Source organism: Pantherophis guttatus, chromosome 4 (genome assembly GCF_059756535.1).
Source record: "Pantherophis guttatus breed Tessera chromosome 4, ASM5975653v1, whole genome shotgun sequence".
Taxonomy (NCBI): Eukaryota; Metazoa; Chordata; class Lepidosauria; order Squamata; family Colubridae; genus Pantherophis; species Pantherophis guttatus.
In genome coordinates, this window is record NC_142066.1 from 61,744,525 (window position 1) to 61,759,224 (window position 14,700).

The 14,700-nt window shown below is 43.8% G+C and overlaps 1 protein-coding gene across 3 annotated transcripts in view; it reads right to left on the reverse strand.

Moving 5' to 3' along the window:
* BRCA1 (BRCA1 DNA repair associated) overlaps nucleotides 1-14,700 on the reverse strand; it is an 85,226-nt gene that overhangs the window by 64,605 nt on the left and 5,921 nt on the right. For all 3 annotated transcript variants that reach the window (XM_060691744.2, XM_034416222.3, XM_087894009.1), the window contains exons 2-3: nucleotides 10,614-10,707; nucleotides 3,922-3,975 (exon numbers count right to left, since the gene is read on the reverse strand). In XM_060691744.2, coding sequence (XP_060547727.1) covers nucleotides 3,922-3,975; nucleotides 10,614-10,693 — 134 coding nt within the window. In that variant the 5' untranslated portion in view covers nucleotides 10,694-10,707. The remainder of the gene's footprint in view (nucleotides 1-3,921; nucleotides 3,976-10,613; nucleotides 10,708-14,700) is intronic.

The following is a 14,700-nucleotide window of genomic DNA, read 5'->3' on the forward strand; positions in this document are numbered from 1 at the left end:
CCTGGCTTATTTTTTCTTTTGTCCCCTTTTAAAATTTGTAAAGTTCTTTATTACTCAATCTCCAATATTTTCTAAATCTCCCTTTTCTTTTTTTTGTCCGTTGGTCAAAATCGACACTCTCTGGTATTTTCCACTGCTAGATTGTCCGTGAGTCAGCCTCTTCAATTATCGCCCTGTCAAGTCTTTGTAATGGCTGCACTTCCTGTTCTTTGGTACAAATCAGTCTCCATCCGATTTTACTCTGATAGTTCTATGGCTATAAACAACAAAAATGAGGTCTATTTTTTTTTGGATTCTGGGTTCTTATTACTTGCTATGCCAACCGATCTCCTTTTGCGCAAGTAGTTTGATCGATCTTTTATTCTCCCTGCTGGCTTGTCGGGCTCTATAGCCTTTCAGTCCGTTCTCCAATTCCAATTGCGGCTCCTTACCACTCTGAGCCCTTCACGCCCGACTCCGCCGGCACCTTCTTCCGATGACAACTTCACATATACAGGGAAAGGTATATTAATCGATTTCAACACTACCACCTCCGATCTTCCTCGCCTCCCGTTTCATTGCTGACTACCGCAGCCTCAGATCTGCCACTGAATGGCTGACTCACACATGTTGGATTGACAGAGCCGCCCGTCTTGCGATAAGCGTTTGTGATTCGCTTTATCGCTCCCCGGGCTCTCTCTATTGTCCGCGGGGCTCTCCGGGCTCTGCGCCCAAAAAGGGTCCCCAAAACACGGTGACTAGCGGCGTTGGGAGTAGCGGTCACTCTCTCAGCACCATGTCTCTGCAGATCGCCAACCGGAAGTCGAGAGAATCTTATTTATATCATTTTGGCAAGGATGAGTGAAGTCCCTGTAGATCAGTGGTGTCAAACTCGCTGCATCACGTTGCTGTCACGTGACATTTCATGACCCCCCCTTTACGGAGCTGGGGTGGACATGGCCTGCAGGTGATGCATCCGGCCCGCAGGCCACAAGTTTCACACCCCTGCTGTAGATAGTGTCAGCTTGTTGGGTGCTTTCATTATGTTCACTTCTTCTCATCATGGCCATCTTTTAATGTTTTTGCTTTTTTTCCAAATGGTTTTTTCTTGTGAGTTACACAGACCCCCTAAGAGTTATGCAGCATACCAATTTAATAAATTAAATGAAATCAAATTAAACTAGAGGGTATTCTAACACTATTCTACAATTTAAATAGCAAAATGTGATAATTGAGAATAGGATTAGAGATGTCCTTTTTAAGCACTGATGCACAATATATGATGTAACAAGAGGGGCAACAATCTATGGGATACATCAAGACTTCTAGAATAGTTTCTATAGCCATCATATCATCCCAAACTGCACCTCTAAAATTTGACAGTACAACTACTAAATTTCAGCTGAGATTTTCTATGTGTTTTTGTATTTAAAAAAAGTTCAACACAGATATATTAATCCTACTGCCATATCTAGAAATTGAGCCCACTTCAATGTAGTATTCCTGCACTAGCAAGGATATTTCCTTGCTTGCCTCATTATTAAAATAAAAGGAGAGCCCATGGTTAGAAAAAAAATGCACTACTCCTGTCTCATATTATACTTCGACCTAACTGCTATAGTAATTTTAATAAACTAAATGAGCCAGCCTTGGAATCTATTAGGTCAGGGGTGTCAAACTTGATGTCACTGAGGGATCAGCATTGTGATTATCCGCTGGAGAAGGGTGTAGCCAGGGTGGTCACGCCTGACTAGGCATGGCCTGAGGGCATGGCCAGCTTGACATCACTTGCGTGGCTGGTGCCTGTGGTGGCCAGGTGGGGTTGGGGAGGGAATCCAGTGGTCTCTGGTGGGTGGGGTGGGAGGCTCGTCCTGCAGGATGAGGTGAAGCAAGGCAGGGGGTGGGGCAGCTATAGCCGGTATGCCTTCAGCTGCTTTTGGCGCTGCTCAGTTTCCCATTCCACCCCCATCAGGCTGGTCTGGTCTGGTGGGAGGGATTGTCTTCCATCTTCTCCACCATGCCATGAACGGGGATTGACCATCCCCCAAGCCCCGCCGCTGTCATAATAAATCCCAGACACTGTGCTGCAATGGACGAAAAGCACAGCTTTTGCCTGAAGGAGGAAGAACAGGGAGAAGAAAGAGGGAAAGTGGCCGAGTGAGAAGCGCCCCACTGGCCAGGCACTGACTGGGGCCAGGCGTTGCCAGCCGCAGTATAACTCTCCAAGGTTGGATCGGATTGCGCTCTCTCTCTCTCTCTCTCTCCTACACACACAGGTTGGATCGGATCACTCTCTTGCTGTCTCACTGTGGTGGCAATGGTGGCCCTTCAGTGCCTGGCCAGCGGGGCACTTATCACTTGGCCTCTTTCCCTCTTTCTTCTCCCCACTCCTCCTCCTCCAGACAAAACCTGTGCCCCATCCAGGACCCCGTGTGGCCGTCAGCTCGATTCTACTTGCTTGCAGCTGCAACAAAGCAAGAGGCTGAGCGACGCATGTGGGGCCCTGGATGGGGCTGCTGGACCTGCCACGAGGCCAGGCGGATGATGATGGCCTGGCTGCGGGGCACTCAGATAAGTTGGTGTGGGGCATGGGAGGCAGCTATGCATCTCCTGCCTTGCTTTGTCTCCCAATCCTCACCGCCTCGCTTTGTGGCTGCTGCACCAGTGCGTTGCTCAGCCTCCTGCTCCATTACAGCAGCGAGCAAGGAGAAGTAGCGAAGAACGAAGCAAGGCGATGGGGGGGGGTGTAGGACGAAGCAAGGTGAGGGTGCAGAGCTGCCCCAGCCATCCCCCATCAACATACCTGAGGGCTCTTCAGTCAGGCCACCCATGCCTTACCCCTCCCAAGAGCAGCCACATCCCTTCACTAACTTACTTTCCAGCACTGTTTACCACCACTGCGTGCACGGCAACTAACGTAGTCTGTGGGACTATGGTAAAAAAAGATAGTTCAGACCTTCCAACTTTGCGAGATTTTTTTTTTCGTGAGAAGTTGGAAGGTCGGAACTAATTTTTTTACCATAGTCCCACAGATTACTTTTGTTGCCCTCTATGCGGCCATGGTGAACTGGGCCTGTTCGTGCATGCCCACCAGGATGGCATGGTCCAGGCTGAAGCGATGCGGGCTGGCCCTTTAATTTCCAGGATGGCAGCACTGGCCAGATCTGACCTCTGGCCTGCGGGCCTCAAGTTGACACCCCTGTATTAGTGTGACCACTATTTTTTGGTCTTTGCTCTGCCAGAAATCAAATGTGTCCCTTAACTAATTAAGGAGGGGAGCAACCTAGAACTAAGAAATTTTTTCCTGACAGAACAATTAACCAGTGGAACAACTTGCCTTCAGAAGTTGTGAATGCTCCAATACTGGAAGTTTTTAAGAAGAAAATAGATAACCATTTGTCTGAAATGGTATAGGGTTTCCTGCAGAGGGTTGGACTAAAAGACTTCCAAAGTCCCTTCCAACTCTATTATTCTATTGTATTCTAAATTGGAGTATTCTAAATTTTAAGTAATGATTTTTATGTCTGCAGCAGGCAAAACTTTGGACATAAGAGTTTCATTCTGGTGGCAGGCAAAAAAAGGGCCCACAGAATAAATCATGACAACAGGCAATTCGGGCAGCTAGTGATATGGTATATGGTTCTGAAACATATTCAACATGAATATTGGAACCTCAGCCTTTCGATCTGGACAGCAGTAATTATAACTATTTTGTATTTTAAATGCCTGCATACCCACGTTGTTTATAGCTTCCTTGTCCCTCAAGAAGAAATTACCTAAGATTTCTATATGAAAACCTCTAAAAATCCTGAGAGTGAACACTTGACATCCTAACATCATCCTGTCAGTGCCACATGTGCTCCAGATGCATGAGACTACAACTCTCATCACCATTAATCAATTAGCCAGTATGTTCAAGCTTTGATAATTGAGGAGACTTACCTGCAAAAGTTATGACCACAGTTCGTTGAGACTGGCTCTTTCATCACCTCCAGACTGAAAGAAAGAAATAAAACATCAAAGCTATGCATGTCAAAGTATCTTCAATATACTGTAATTCTAAGAATTAATGCTAGTGAAGTAGCCATTCTAGCATATTATAGTAATTACACACACTCTAATCTTGCAGTATAATAGATTTATTCTAATATAAGCCTTTGTAAACGAAAACTCATTTTTAAGATATGAAAATTGTACTTCAATGGTTTATAAACCCATGACATACCACCCTGTACAGAACAAAGTTTTATATTGTGGTCCTTTCCTTAGCTAACCATCTAATCAAATTAGCTATGCAGAGAGGAAAAGTAAAAGAAACAAAATGGTGGTATGAAGCATAATGCCTGATACAACATGAAGAACTTGCTGCCATGATGACAAATAATTACTGTACTAAGAATATTAATGTTAAAAAAAATTAGCTGTTTGGCCAAAATTGGAGTAACTTCTCCATATTCATGCATCACAAAGTTGAAATTTCTTATTTAGGTAAGTTTTTAACAAAAAAGATTATGGAGAGTTCCAAAATATCTCTAAATAGAATAAACAAGCTTTAAAATAGCGCGAAGAGCTCAGTGTAAATAAACACAAAATAACATTTATTGGATTGTACATATATGTGATTCTGAACTGACGCTGATTAAGCAAGAATGGAATCTTGGAATTATGATAAATATCTCAATAAATGTGCTCATGTGCTGAAAACAGCTGAAAAAAGAATTCCTTGCTACGGATAATTGGAAAAGGAATAAAAAATAAACCTGCCAATGTAGGAATGCCACATGAATATATGATGCACCTCTTATTTGAATATGATCGGAGGTGGGATTCAGCCAGTTTTGACCAGTTCAGATGAACCAGTTAATATTTTGTGCAGTTCAGAGAACCAGCTAATTACACCACTGGCTGTTGCACCAGTGACTAGTCACACCTGCACCCAGCTACTCCCTGGCTCCTTCACTCACTCAGACCATGTGGCCCAGTTGATCTCTGCGCCTCGCCTGCTCTGCCCACCGTGGCTGCCTGCAAAGATAAGGTGCTCGGCCAAAGGGCTGCCTTGGGGTGGACATGGCGAGGCTCAGCCGCCTTTCAGGCCTGGCTCTTGCCATCCTTCTGCCCACATGCCACCCGCTCGCCCTTTGCCTCAGGGAAAGTCCCTGGCTCTGGCCTTTCCCGGAGCCTCCGCCCGCATGGCTTTCGCCTTAGGGATGTGCCAGTCCCTGGTTCTGGCCTTTCCCGGGGCCTCCGTCTGCATGCTGCCCGCTCACCCTTCACCTAGGGGACGCACCAGTTCTTGCCTTTCTAAAGGGACATCCTCCCCCCACTTCTCTACTTGCTCCTACAAGTTTCCACCGCAGTCTTACCCCTTGCCGAATCGGCTCACTTATCTCCACTCCGTTTCCCCTCCTTCAGAGGCCCTTTAGTCACTCTTCCCACTTCTTCCCTCATGACTGCCTCTTTCTTCATCCTGCAACCTTACCTTCCTCCCAGGGCTGGTGGCAGAGGGGAAGGCGAGCCAGGGCTGAGCCATCACCGCTTGGCTCTCTGTCAGCCTGCATCTCGCCCCCCGCCAAGATTCCCTTTAGCTGCTGGGACTTGCCTGCTGGGGTGGCTGACCAGGGAGCATGAGGTAAATCCCCAGGTAAATTTCAACAGGGGGGGGAGCGGGCGAGGTGAGGGCTGGGACAGAACCAAGGGGCAACGGCTCAGCCCTGGCTTGTTCGCCTTCCCTTCTGCCACCAGAGGAGGAAGGTAAGGTTGCAGCCAGTCAAGAAAGCCGAACCACTGCCTAACCCAGAACTGCCAGCGGGATGGGCGAGGCTGCAGTGCACGCCTCACTTGAAGTTCCCAGCCCTTTATTTAAAAATCTCCCCAAAAAAGAGAGGGGAAGAAGTCTCGCCCCCAGCCCCTTAGTTGGACCCTGAAGCCTTGCCTGCCGGCCTTTCCGGGCAATGTGGGACTGGGCACGCTCATCCCTTCGCGCCCGGTCCCAAGGAGACTGGCCAGAAGTGACTGGAGGGCTTGGGCTAGGCAAGCTGGCTGGCTCATGAGGCAGTGGTGACTGCTGGACCGGTGCTGGGATCGCCGCTTAGGGAAGCCGGGCCTGGATACCTGCCCTCGCCTGGGCAGCTCCAAAATTAAATGCTTCTTTTTCTTGCAAGTATGTACAAACATTATTAAAGGGAGAAATGATCAGTGAAGAAGAGAAGTTCTGTAACCAGAAAAACTGAGAATGAAAACAATGTATTCTAGTTAAATTAGGAATGGTTCTTTGTGAAGAATCTGTGAAAGTTTTGGAATATTGCAATAAGGCCCAAGAAAAAAAATAAAGCAGAAAGATTTAATTAAAAGAGAAGAGAAAGAATGGTAAGACATCCATTGACTGCTTTGAAAATGTCTTTCAAATGTCTTTTCATTTAAAATGGATTGCTTGACTATATGTTTTAATGTTCAAAAAGAATAATCTTCATCAGTATAAGCAGAGATGTATTCTTCAAGCTTTAGTGCATTTTGCAAAAATCATTATGAATGCCACTGTAGAACATCATTTCTCACCAAAAACTCAATTTAATGGAGAGTAAAGTAAGATTTTACACTTAGGCAAGAAAAAAACAAAACAAATGCACAGGTATAGAATTGATAGTGCCTGGCTCAACTGGAAGTAACTGTGAGACGGATCTGTGAGATGGAAACTTATCAGACAGATCCAACCTAGAAGTAAGAAAAAATTTCCTGGCAGTGAGTACAATTAATCAGAGGAATGGGATGCCTTCAGAAGTTGTAGGTATACCATCACTGGAAGTTTTTAAGAAGAAATTTGTCCATAATAGTATAGGGTCTCATGCTTGAGCCGGGATTGGACTAGAAAACCTCTAAGGTCCCTTTCAACTTTCTTATTCTTTATAAATCTCTCCATTCAATCTTACCAAGAAAATGGTGATAAACAATACTTGGAAATGTACAGCAGGTCTTCTGATAGCAAAATCTCACCTTATTGGCTAGTATCAAGGAGCAGATGACTTTGAAAAAGTTTCCACTCTCACCATAACATGCAAGACGAGACGAGGACTGGCTGGGAGGGGAGGGGCGAGGAAAGGCCTGGCGAGGCACCCCTTGATGTGAGTGACATTGAGTTGGCCACACCCACCCAGTCACATGCCCACCCAGCAGTCATTAGAGCAGAGAACTGGATGTTAAATTATTTGAATCCCAGCACTGAATATGATGTACAATTTGTTTTGTCAAAACATGCCTCAAAAATATTGAATGAGAAATTATGCAGAACAGTATAAATAAAAATAATCAAATCTTATGAGAACAGATTATAGCATTTGAGTTTTTTACTTAAAATCATAGAGTATCAGAGTTAAGATACTTTATAAATCATCTTCTGTAGTCCAACCTTCTGCTATGTGCAGAAATCCACTAAGGATCTTTCAACGTGTGGCTCCTGGTTGAAATCCACTACTATTTTAGGAAAACTGTCCATTGCCTGAGGCTATGGGACAATTTGCCTAGAGGTTAGAAATGACTTCAACAATGAAGGTATATTTTATCCTCTTGAATTAAAACCAGATAAGATATTAGTTGCAAAGAAACAAAAGGAGAAAACAGCTATGGTTCCAAGGTCTGTTTTGTGACCTTCCTGAATGCTTTCAATTAGTCACTGCCACATATAAAAAATAGAACTAGGATGAATTTTGGTCTAGGTTAATTAACACTGTGTATAAAATCAAAGGACTAGAAAGAGTCACTCAGGCCATTAAGGTCAAACTCTGTTCAGTGCATGAGACTGATTTAAAGCATCCTTTAAAGTTTGCTTTAGTTCACGATACTGTATACTGTATACATTTACTTGCAGTGCTGAACTTTCAGCAGTTGTATATTCTTTTGGCTTTAATCCAGTTACATCACGAGTAACACTGCATATGAACTGGTCCTCTGTTTTTTCCAAGTAAGTTATTGCATGCAAATTGAGCTAGAGGTCTCTCCCCTCAGGAGTGGGTTTGCCATTTTCTTCTCTAGTAAATTGTACTTAGTCTGATCTTTTGTCTATGATTACCTGTCATAAATGTCCCTTCTGAAAATACAGGTACTCCTCAACTTACAACCTTTTGTTTAGCGACACTTCAAAGTTCAACAGCACTGAAAAAAGTGAGTTATGACCGTTTTTTACATTTATGACCATTGCAGCATCCCCATGATCATGTGATCAAAATTCAGATGCTTGGCAACTGGCATATATTTATACGTTGCAGAGTCCTGGAGGCATGTGATCACATCTTGTGACCCTCTTACAAGCAAAGTAAATGGGGGAGCCAGATTCACTTAACAACTGTGTTACTAATTTAACAACTGCAGCGATTCACTTAACTGTGGCAAGGAAAGTGGTAAAATGGTAAAGTGGTAAAATGAAGCAAAACTCAACAACTGTCTTGCTAAGGAACAACAATTTAGGGCATAATTGTGGTTATAAATTGAGGATTAACTGTATATATTTCTAATGCTACAGCAATTAGCATGAATGAGAAACACAGTCTCATTCTCCCTACAAGATAGCAGTTAATGAAGGGCCTTGCTTATTAAATATATTAATGTTTTACATATATCAATAAACATGTTATTGATATTATTGTATTAGACTACTAAACTTTAATGTTATATGGTCCCATCAAAGATTTCTCCCAGGTTTTTCACATCAATATACAGTTATAGTATCTCATAGCATTTTGAATTTCGTCTGGATTGGAATATCAGTAACTTTGAGGAAGAGTAGAAATTTTATTTCTCTAATTATGTTGAATTAATGAAAATTTCAAAGTGGGTGGTAGTAAATCAATAACAATGTGATTGTATCATTTTAGCCATTAAATGCCTCCTAAGGACAGAAGCCTAGGTTTTCCATTATTGTCCCTTTAACAACCAAATCAAAAATGGTTACTTTTTCCCAGTAACTACTGATACTGATTGGTTTTATATATTTTATGAACTGTTAGCTATATGGTTGTTTTAGTACAGTGCTCATTTTATAATCATTATATGCATATATATTTATGATTTTACTTTAGGCTACATTGTGAACATCCAAAATGTCTCAAATAATATAAAACAATAAAGCTAATGGAAATAAAAAGAACAATTTAGCGAAAGAGACAGAATACTGAACATATTGCATAAGTTCCACAAAAATTCCACAAGAAAACCTAGCTCAAAAATATGCTGCAGAGCTCCATCTAAAGACTACTACTTTGTAATTACAAAAAGAAATGAAGCTTCCAAGTACCATTGATGTTACATTGCAAAAATAATTGCATTAAGTTATTCTGTAAAAGTAAGCTGTACCGTGTATTAATGCAATAATATTTTAATAGTGTGTGTGATTGCTAACTTAGAATCATTCACATCAACTTTTTTATATCAATATTAAACATTTGTATTATACAGGTAGTCCTTGTTTAGAGATCACAATTAGGACTACAACTCATTAAGTGATGTAGTCAGTAACTGGAAATTCAGTGATGGTGACAAAAGTAATGATTTTGCTTAGGCTTTCTTCCACCCCACCCCACCCCCGCTAATTAGCAAGTAGGGAATTAACATTTGTCTTTACAATCAGTGGAAAGGAAGGCATTACAAAAGAGTAAGCAGGAACACAATAAAAAAGAATGTGCTATTGTCAGCTGTTTGTCTTGTGCGCCCATAGTTCTTAGTTCTGAGCCACTTTGGTAGCAAATAACTGCTGAAATTTTGAAAGCAATTAAACTCTTATCAGTTACAAGAAGCAGCTGCAAACAATCTAATTAAGGTCATAGAACTGGCTTATTAACTTGTGTTTACCATCTTTTGGGGAAGCCTTGAACTAGTGAGAAAAGCAGCTCAGGAAGACATTGCTTGTTTAAGCAAACTCTCCTCTCTGCAAGGAAGGAAAAACAAATAGACCAGGCATAGGACAATGCGAACAAGTGACTGTGAAAGAGATCTTGCAAGTCATAAATCTAGGCGTTGCTTCAAAGTTACTTTTTCACCACTGTCATAACTTTGAACAGTCACTGCCCAAGTCCATTCACTAAGTAAGGTCTACCTGTATTGTTAAACATTATGTCAAATATTTTAGAAATTTCCATTATTTATATAATGCAGATTATCCAAATGGTTATTATTCATATTATTTATCTATCTACCAGAATAACTATTGTATGCAAAACCACTTATTTTGCCCCCAGAAAAATGAAACTCTATGTAGTACTCCAAGAAACTTTAGTGACGGCAGGAAATATAACTAATTGTACTGTTCCTCTTTGATTATGCTGCCAAGTCTCAGAAATCAAGGAGAATTTTTTAAAAAATCACCCAGGTCATAGTCATATTTTCCTCCCAGCAATAAAGGCCTGAAGTAACTCTTTCTCACACCTGCATCTTATATATGTAGTAAAGTTGTATTCTTTTCTAATGTCCTGAAACTTTCTAAACATATTATACTATAGATAGACAAAATAAAACTGTGTATAATTTATATTTCTGGAACAGCCTTCCCTATGTTGTTTATCCGATATCCAGACATGTGAGATCAGAGTTTGTTAGATATTATACATTTTTAATAAAATCTTGATATTCAAACAGGTTTTTTTCCATACCAGATTGGACACTCCAAATTTTTCTGCAAAGCTACCAGCAGTTCATGAACTTCACTAACACTTGTAACTTGCGAATCCATAGCTAGTTAGACACCTTGAAAACAAAAAAAAAAATGTTAATTTTGTGTAGCATTCTGAAATATAGTACAGGTACTTCTTTAGCAACCCCAATTAAGGCTGGTATCTCTTAATATTCATATTAAGTGAATATTAAGTGAAACAATTGCTAAATGGAAAATCACATGACCACAACTCTATTTTTGTTTTGCCCACCAGCCTTTGAAATGTTCATCTTGGCACCTGAATATCCAGGTCAAAACTGACAAGACTAATCAATTTCACTCCTTTGGCTTTTGCTTGCCCCCTAACCATTCCCGTTGTTTGGAACGCCCATACTGACACTGGGATAAATAGCAATAAAGGAACTACCGTAATATTTGTATTTCCATTCATAATTATTAAAATTATAAACTTAAGAGGTTTATAAGATGCTTGTTTGATTAGAGTTAAAAGAAAAAAATAGCTACACTTGGTTTCCATTACTGGAAGTTTGCTGACAAAGATTCACTGGCTTTCTTTACTTTACATAAGAGATTAACTATGGGTAGAAGAAAGATTATAAGTAGTCATTGACTAACAACCAAAACCAAGCCCAAAATCTATGTTTCTAAGCAAAAGAGTGATTTGTTATGATTTGTTATTAAGCTATTATTTTCCCCTCCTTGGATAAAAGAGGAAGATACTTGTCTTTTTTCTATTTTGTATTTTTGTAGTCTCTGAATTAGGCAATTAAAACTGCACAATATTAGGGAACATTATTTTGGATGTCTCAGATTCTTCTGTTTGCAAATTAAATAAAATGTTTTATATCTAGAAAAATCAAGAAGCAGTGAAAGATTAGAAAAATAGGTTTGAATCTGTATAAACCTCACAAGATATATCAATTCCCACATAGCTAGCAAGACCAAAGAAACACGAACTGCCCAGATTTCAATAAGCATCTATAATGCTATGTTGGTGTGTATGCCTTTAAATCACTGTTGACACCTGGAGATTATCTGGACTAGTACCTGCAGATTTCTTGAAAAGATGTTGAAGTGGTTTGTCATTGCCTGCTTCTTGGGTTGAGGATGTTACCTGGTATTTTAGGCTTCATTATTATTGTTATAAAAGATAGTATTAGCAATTTTAACACGGTAGAGGCCTCTATTTCCTTGTACAAATTGAAATTGAACCAATTTCATTGTATACATGATGTACAATGACAATAAAGGTATACTATATTCTAACTTCAGAAAACATATGCCTTTTTCCTCGACAAGGCAATTTCTTTTGGTTTGCACGAACTTGTCTCTTTAACATTAAACAATAGAGAGCTTATTCTAAAAATCCTTGAATATAATTTTTAAGTTTTAAGAAAGATACATATCCAATTAGAAAAGAGTAGTATAAGCCAGTGGTCAGCAACCTTTCGGACCTCAGGGACCACTAAATTCATAATTTTAAATCCTGCGATCCACTAATATGATCTGCCTAATGACCACCTGGGTGGACATGGCTAGATGGTCATGTGACTGGGTGGGCGTGGCCAACTCAATATCACTCATGTTGAGGGGCACCTCACCAGCTTCTACTCGCCCCTGACCTCCCAGCCACTCCTTGCTTGCCTGCCAGAGCTCCTTAGGGTCCCAACAGGAAGCAGTTGTTGGAGCTAAGCAGCCACCACGAGAAAGAGTTGGCAAAACAGCTCAGTTCAAATTGGACCTGACGAGAAGGAGGCTCACCAGAAGCACCTTACTGAGGATTACGAGCATAGACTTTCCAAGTAGAGGAAAGACCTGCAGGAGTGCAAGGCCAGATAGCGATGCTTGGAGGCTCAGCGGGTTGAGATGGTCAGCCAGTTTCAGGCCATGATGCAGTCATACTGGAATAAGGCCCTCCGGGTCTTTGCCACCAGTGGCACTTCCCTCCAGCCTTTGCCCAAAGCCCCGCACCAGGAGGCCAAAGCAGACCCCAAGTCAGAATTTCTGTCCCCCTCTGACCCACACAAAAAGACCCCAAAGGGGGAGACTCTCTGCAACAAGACTAATCTTCCGGCGTGTCCCAAAATGGCAGCGGTCGACTGAGCTGCCCTGAGAAGATGGAGAGGTTGCTGGTGTCGGGGTCTTCGGGAGCCGTTTTAACTATCTCCGGCTCCAGTCCCAAGAAGGGGAATGCCCGCCCTGCCTGCTGAGGGCTTTTTCGCCCTCCGGAATATCACGGCAGGGCGGGACTCGCTGTTTGAAGCCACCGCGGGAGATGGGGCAACGGCCTGCTGAAACAGCTGTTTCCGGCTTGTCAGCACCAGAAGAAGTGGAGGCCGGAGCGTTCGGCGTTTCTGTGCGGCGGCGGGGGCTTGGAGGTGCCCTTCATCCCCCTCGCCCCTCAGGGATCTCTGGGACGCTCTCCGGATGTTTTTCGGAGGTCCTGGGGGAGCCCAGGGTGCCGGTTGCGAGCCGCCGGCGGCGGAAGGCAATGGCTGCCACAGATCATCCGGCTAGGAAAGAGCTTGCAGTAGATGGCTGGGGGGAATACGGAAGCCTTGCCCTCAGGATTACCATCTGCTTTTTTTTTTTTTTGGGGACTATGACCCCTATTATCCGGGGTCTTTATCATCAGAGCTGAGACTGGGGATTTGGGGAGATTTGGGGCAGGAGAGGCGGGAGGCTGACCAGGGCTCTATTGGTTGCCTCGGGTGGCTTCTCCTCCCCCCCTTCTTCCCCCAGGTATGGGTGGGTGTTGGCCTTTGTTGGCCACCCACCCTTGGACTTGGACTGGGTTCTTTGTCTGCTATCCCTACTCTCTCCCCAGGGAAGAACTTGTGCCTGTGGAATTATCATCATTGTCTTTAATAACTTTACAAACTGTTGGCTTCTTGTGCGACCCCAAACTAGAGGAGAACTGGGCAAAACGGTGTGCAGGTGCTGAGGGGGCTGTTTGTCATCCGCCAGATGAAAAGATGGACTATTGTGACTTTATTGTTGGTGTCATCTGGCCCAGTCACTGTGAGAGGGTGACTGGGATAACTATCCTCCGGACGTGGGGGGATGCCACTGGCCCCTTTCACTGCCGTGAGAGGGCAGTGAATCAGCTCCTGATATGAAGATCTACTTTGACCCAGTATTATTGGACAATCTGGTGAAGCCCTGACCAGTTGACTCTCCACCTCTGTTTTGTGCGATGTTTACGGCTGCTGACCTGCATGCGCTGCGAGACTCCCCCTCTCGCAGGTTTGGCCCTCCTCACTATCGAGGGCCTACCTTGATGACGGATTTTGAAATCCCGAGAGGTGGCATGCAGCGAGGAGGGGGTTGTGGGGTTTTTTGGGGAAATTTTTAGATAAGGTTTTAAAGGTTTCTGGGAGCGGGTGGGCTCTGTGGGTTTGGGGGAGAACCTGTCGGGGAGGAGGCCAGTGCCGGCTGAAGAGCGCGGCACAAGAGATGCGGGAACCAGGGTCAAGGAGGGGGGTTAGAGCTTGTGCTGGATGGACATTACATCAGTACTGTGGGTGGGAGGGGCAGATATGGCGGGAGCAGGGGGCCACATCAGGTTATGGGAGAACGCGCCCGCTGGCTCCAAGCGGTGGCGCGCTCCGGCCTCCAATGCTCCTCTCGTTCCCCAGGTTGCACAGACCCTCAGGCCCTGGGCCTTCGGCTGATGCTGTGCAACGCCCGGTCCGTGGTAAATAAAGCCCCCCTCATTTGTGATCTTGTTCAGGAGGGGGGAGCGGACCTGGCGGGTATTATGGAGACCTGGCTGGGCCAGGAGGCGGGGGGGGTCCCCCTCGTTGAGATGTGCCCACCTGGTTTCCGTGCATTCCATCAGCCGAGGACACAGGGGCGGGGGGGGGTGGCGGTTGTTATTAGAGAAGGTCTTGGTCCGAGGGACACCACTGTTCCTCAGACGGCTGGATGTGAGTCCCTCCTTGTGAAGTGGGGTTATGGGGTGCAGATGGGCGTGCTGGTTACGTACCTGGCTCCCTGCCACGTGACGGCAGCCCTGCCCGAGCTGCTCAACGTTATAGCCGTGGTGGCGGTTGACACCCCCA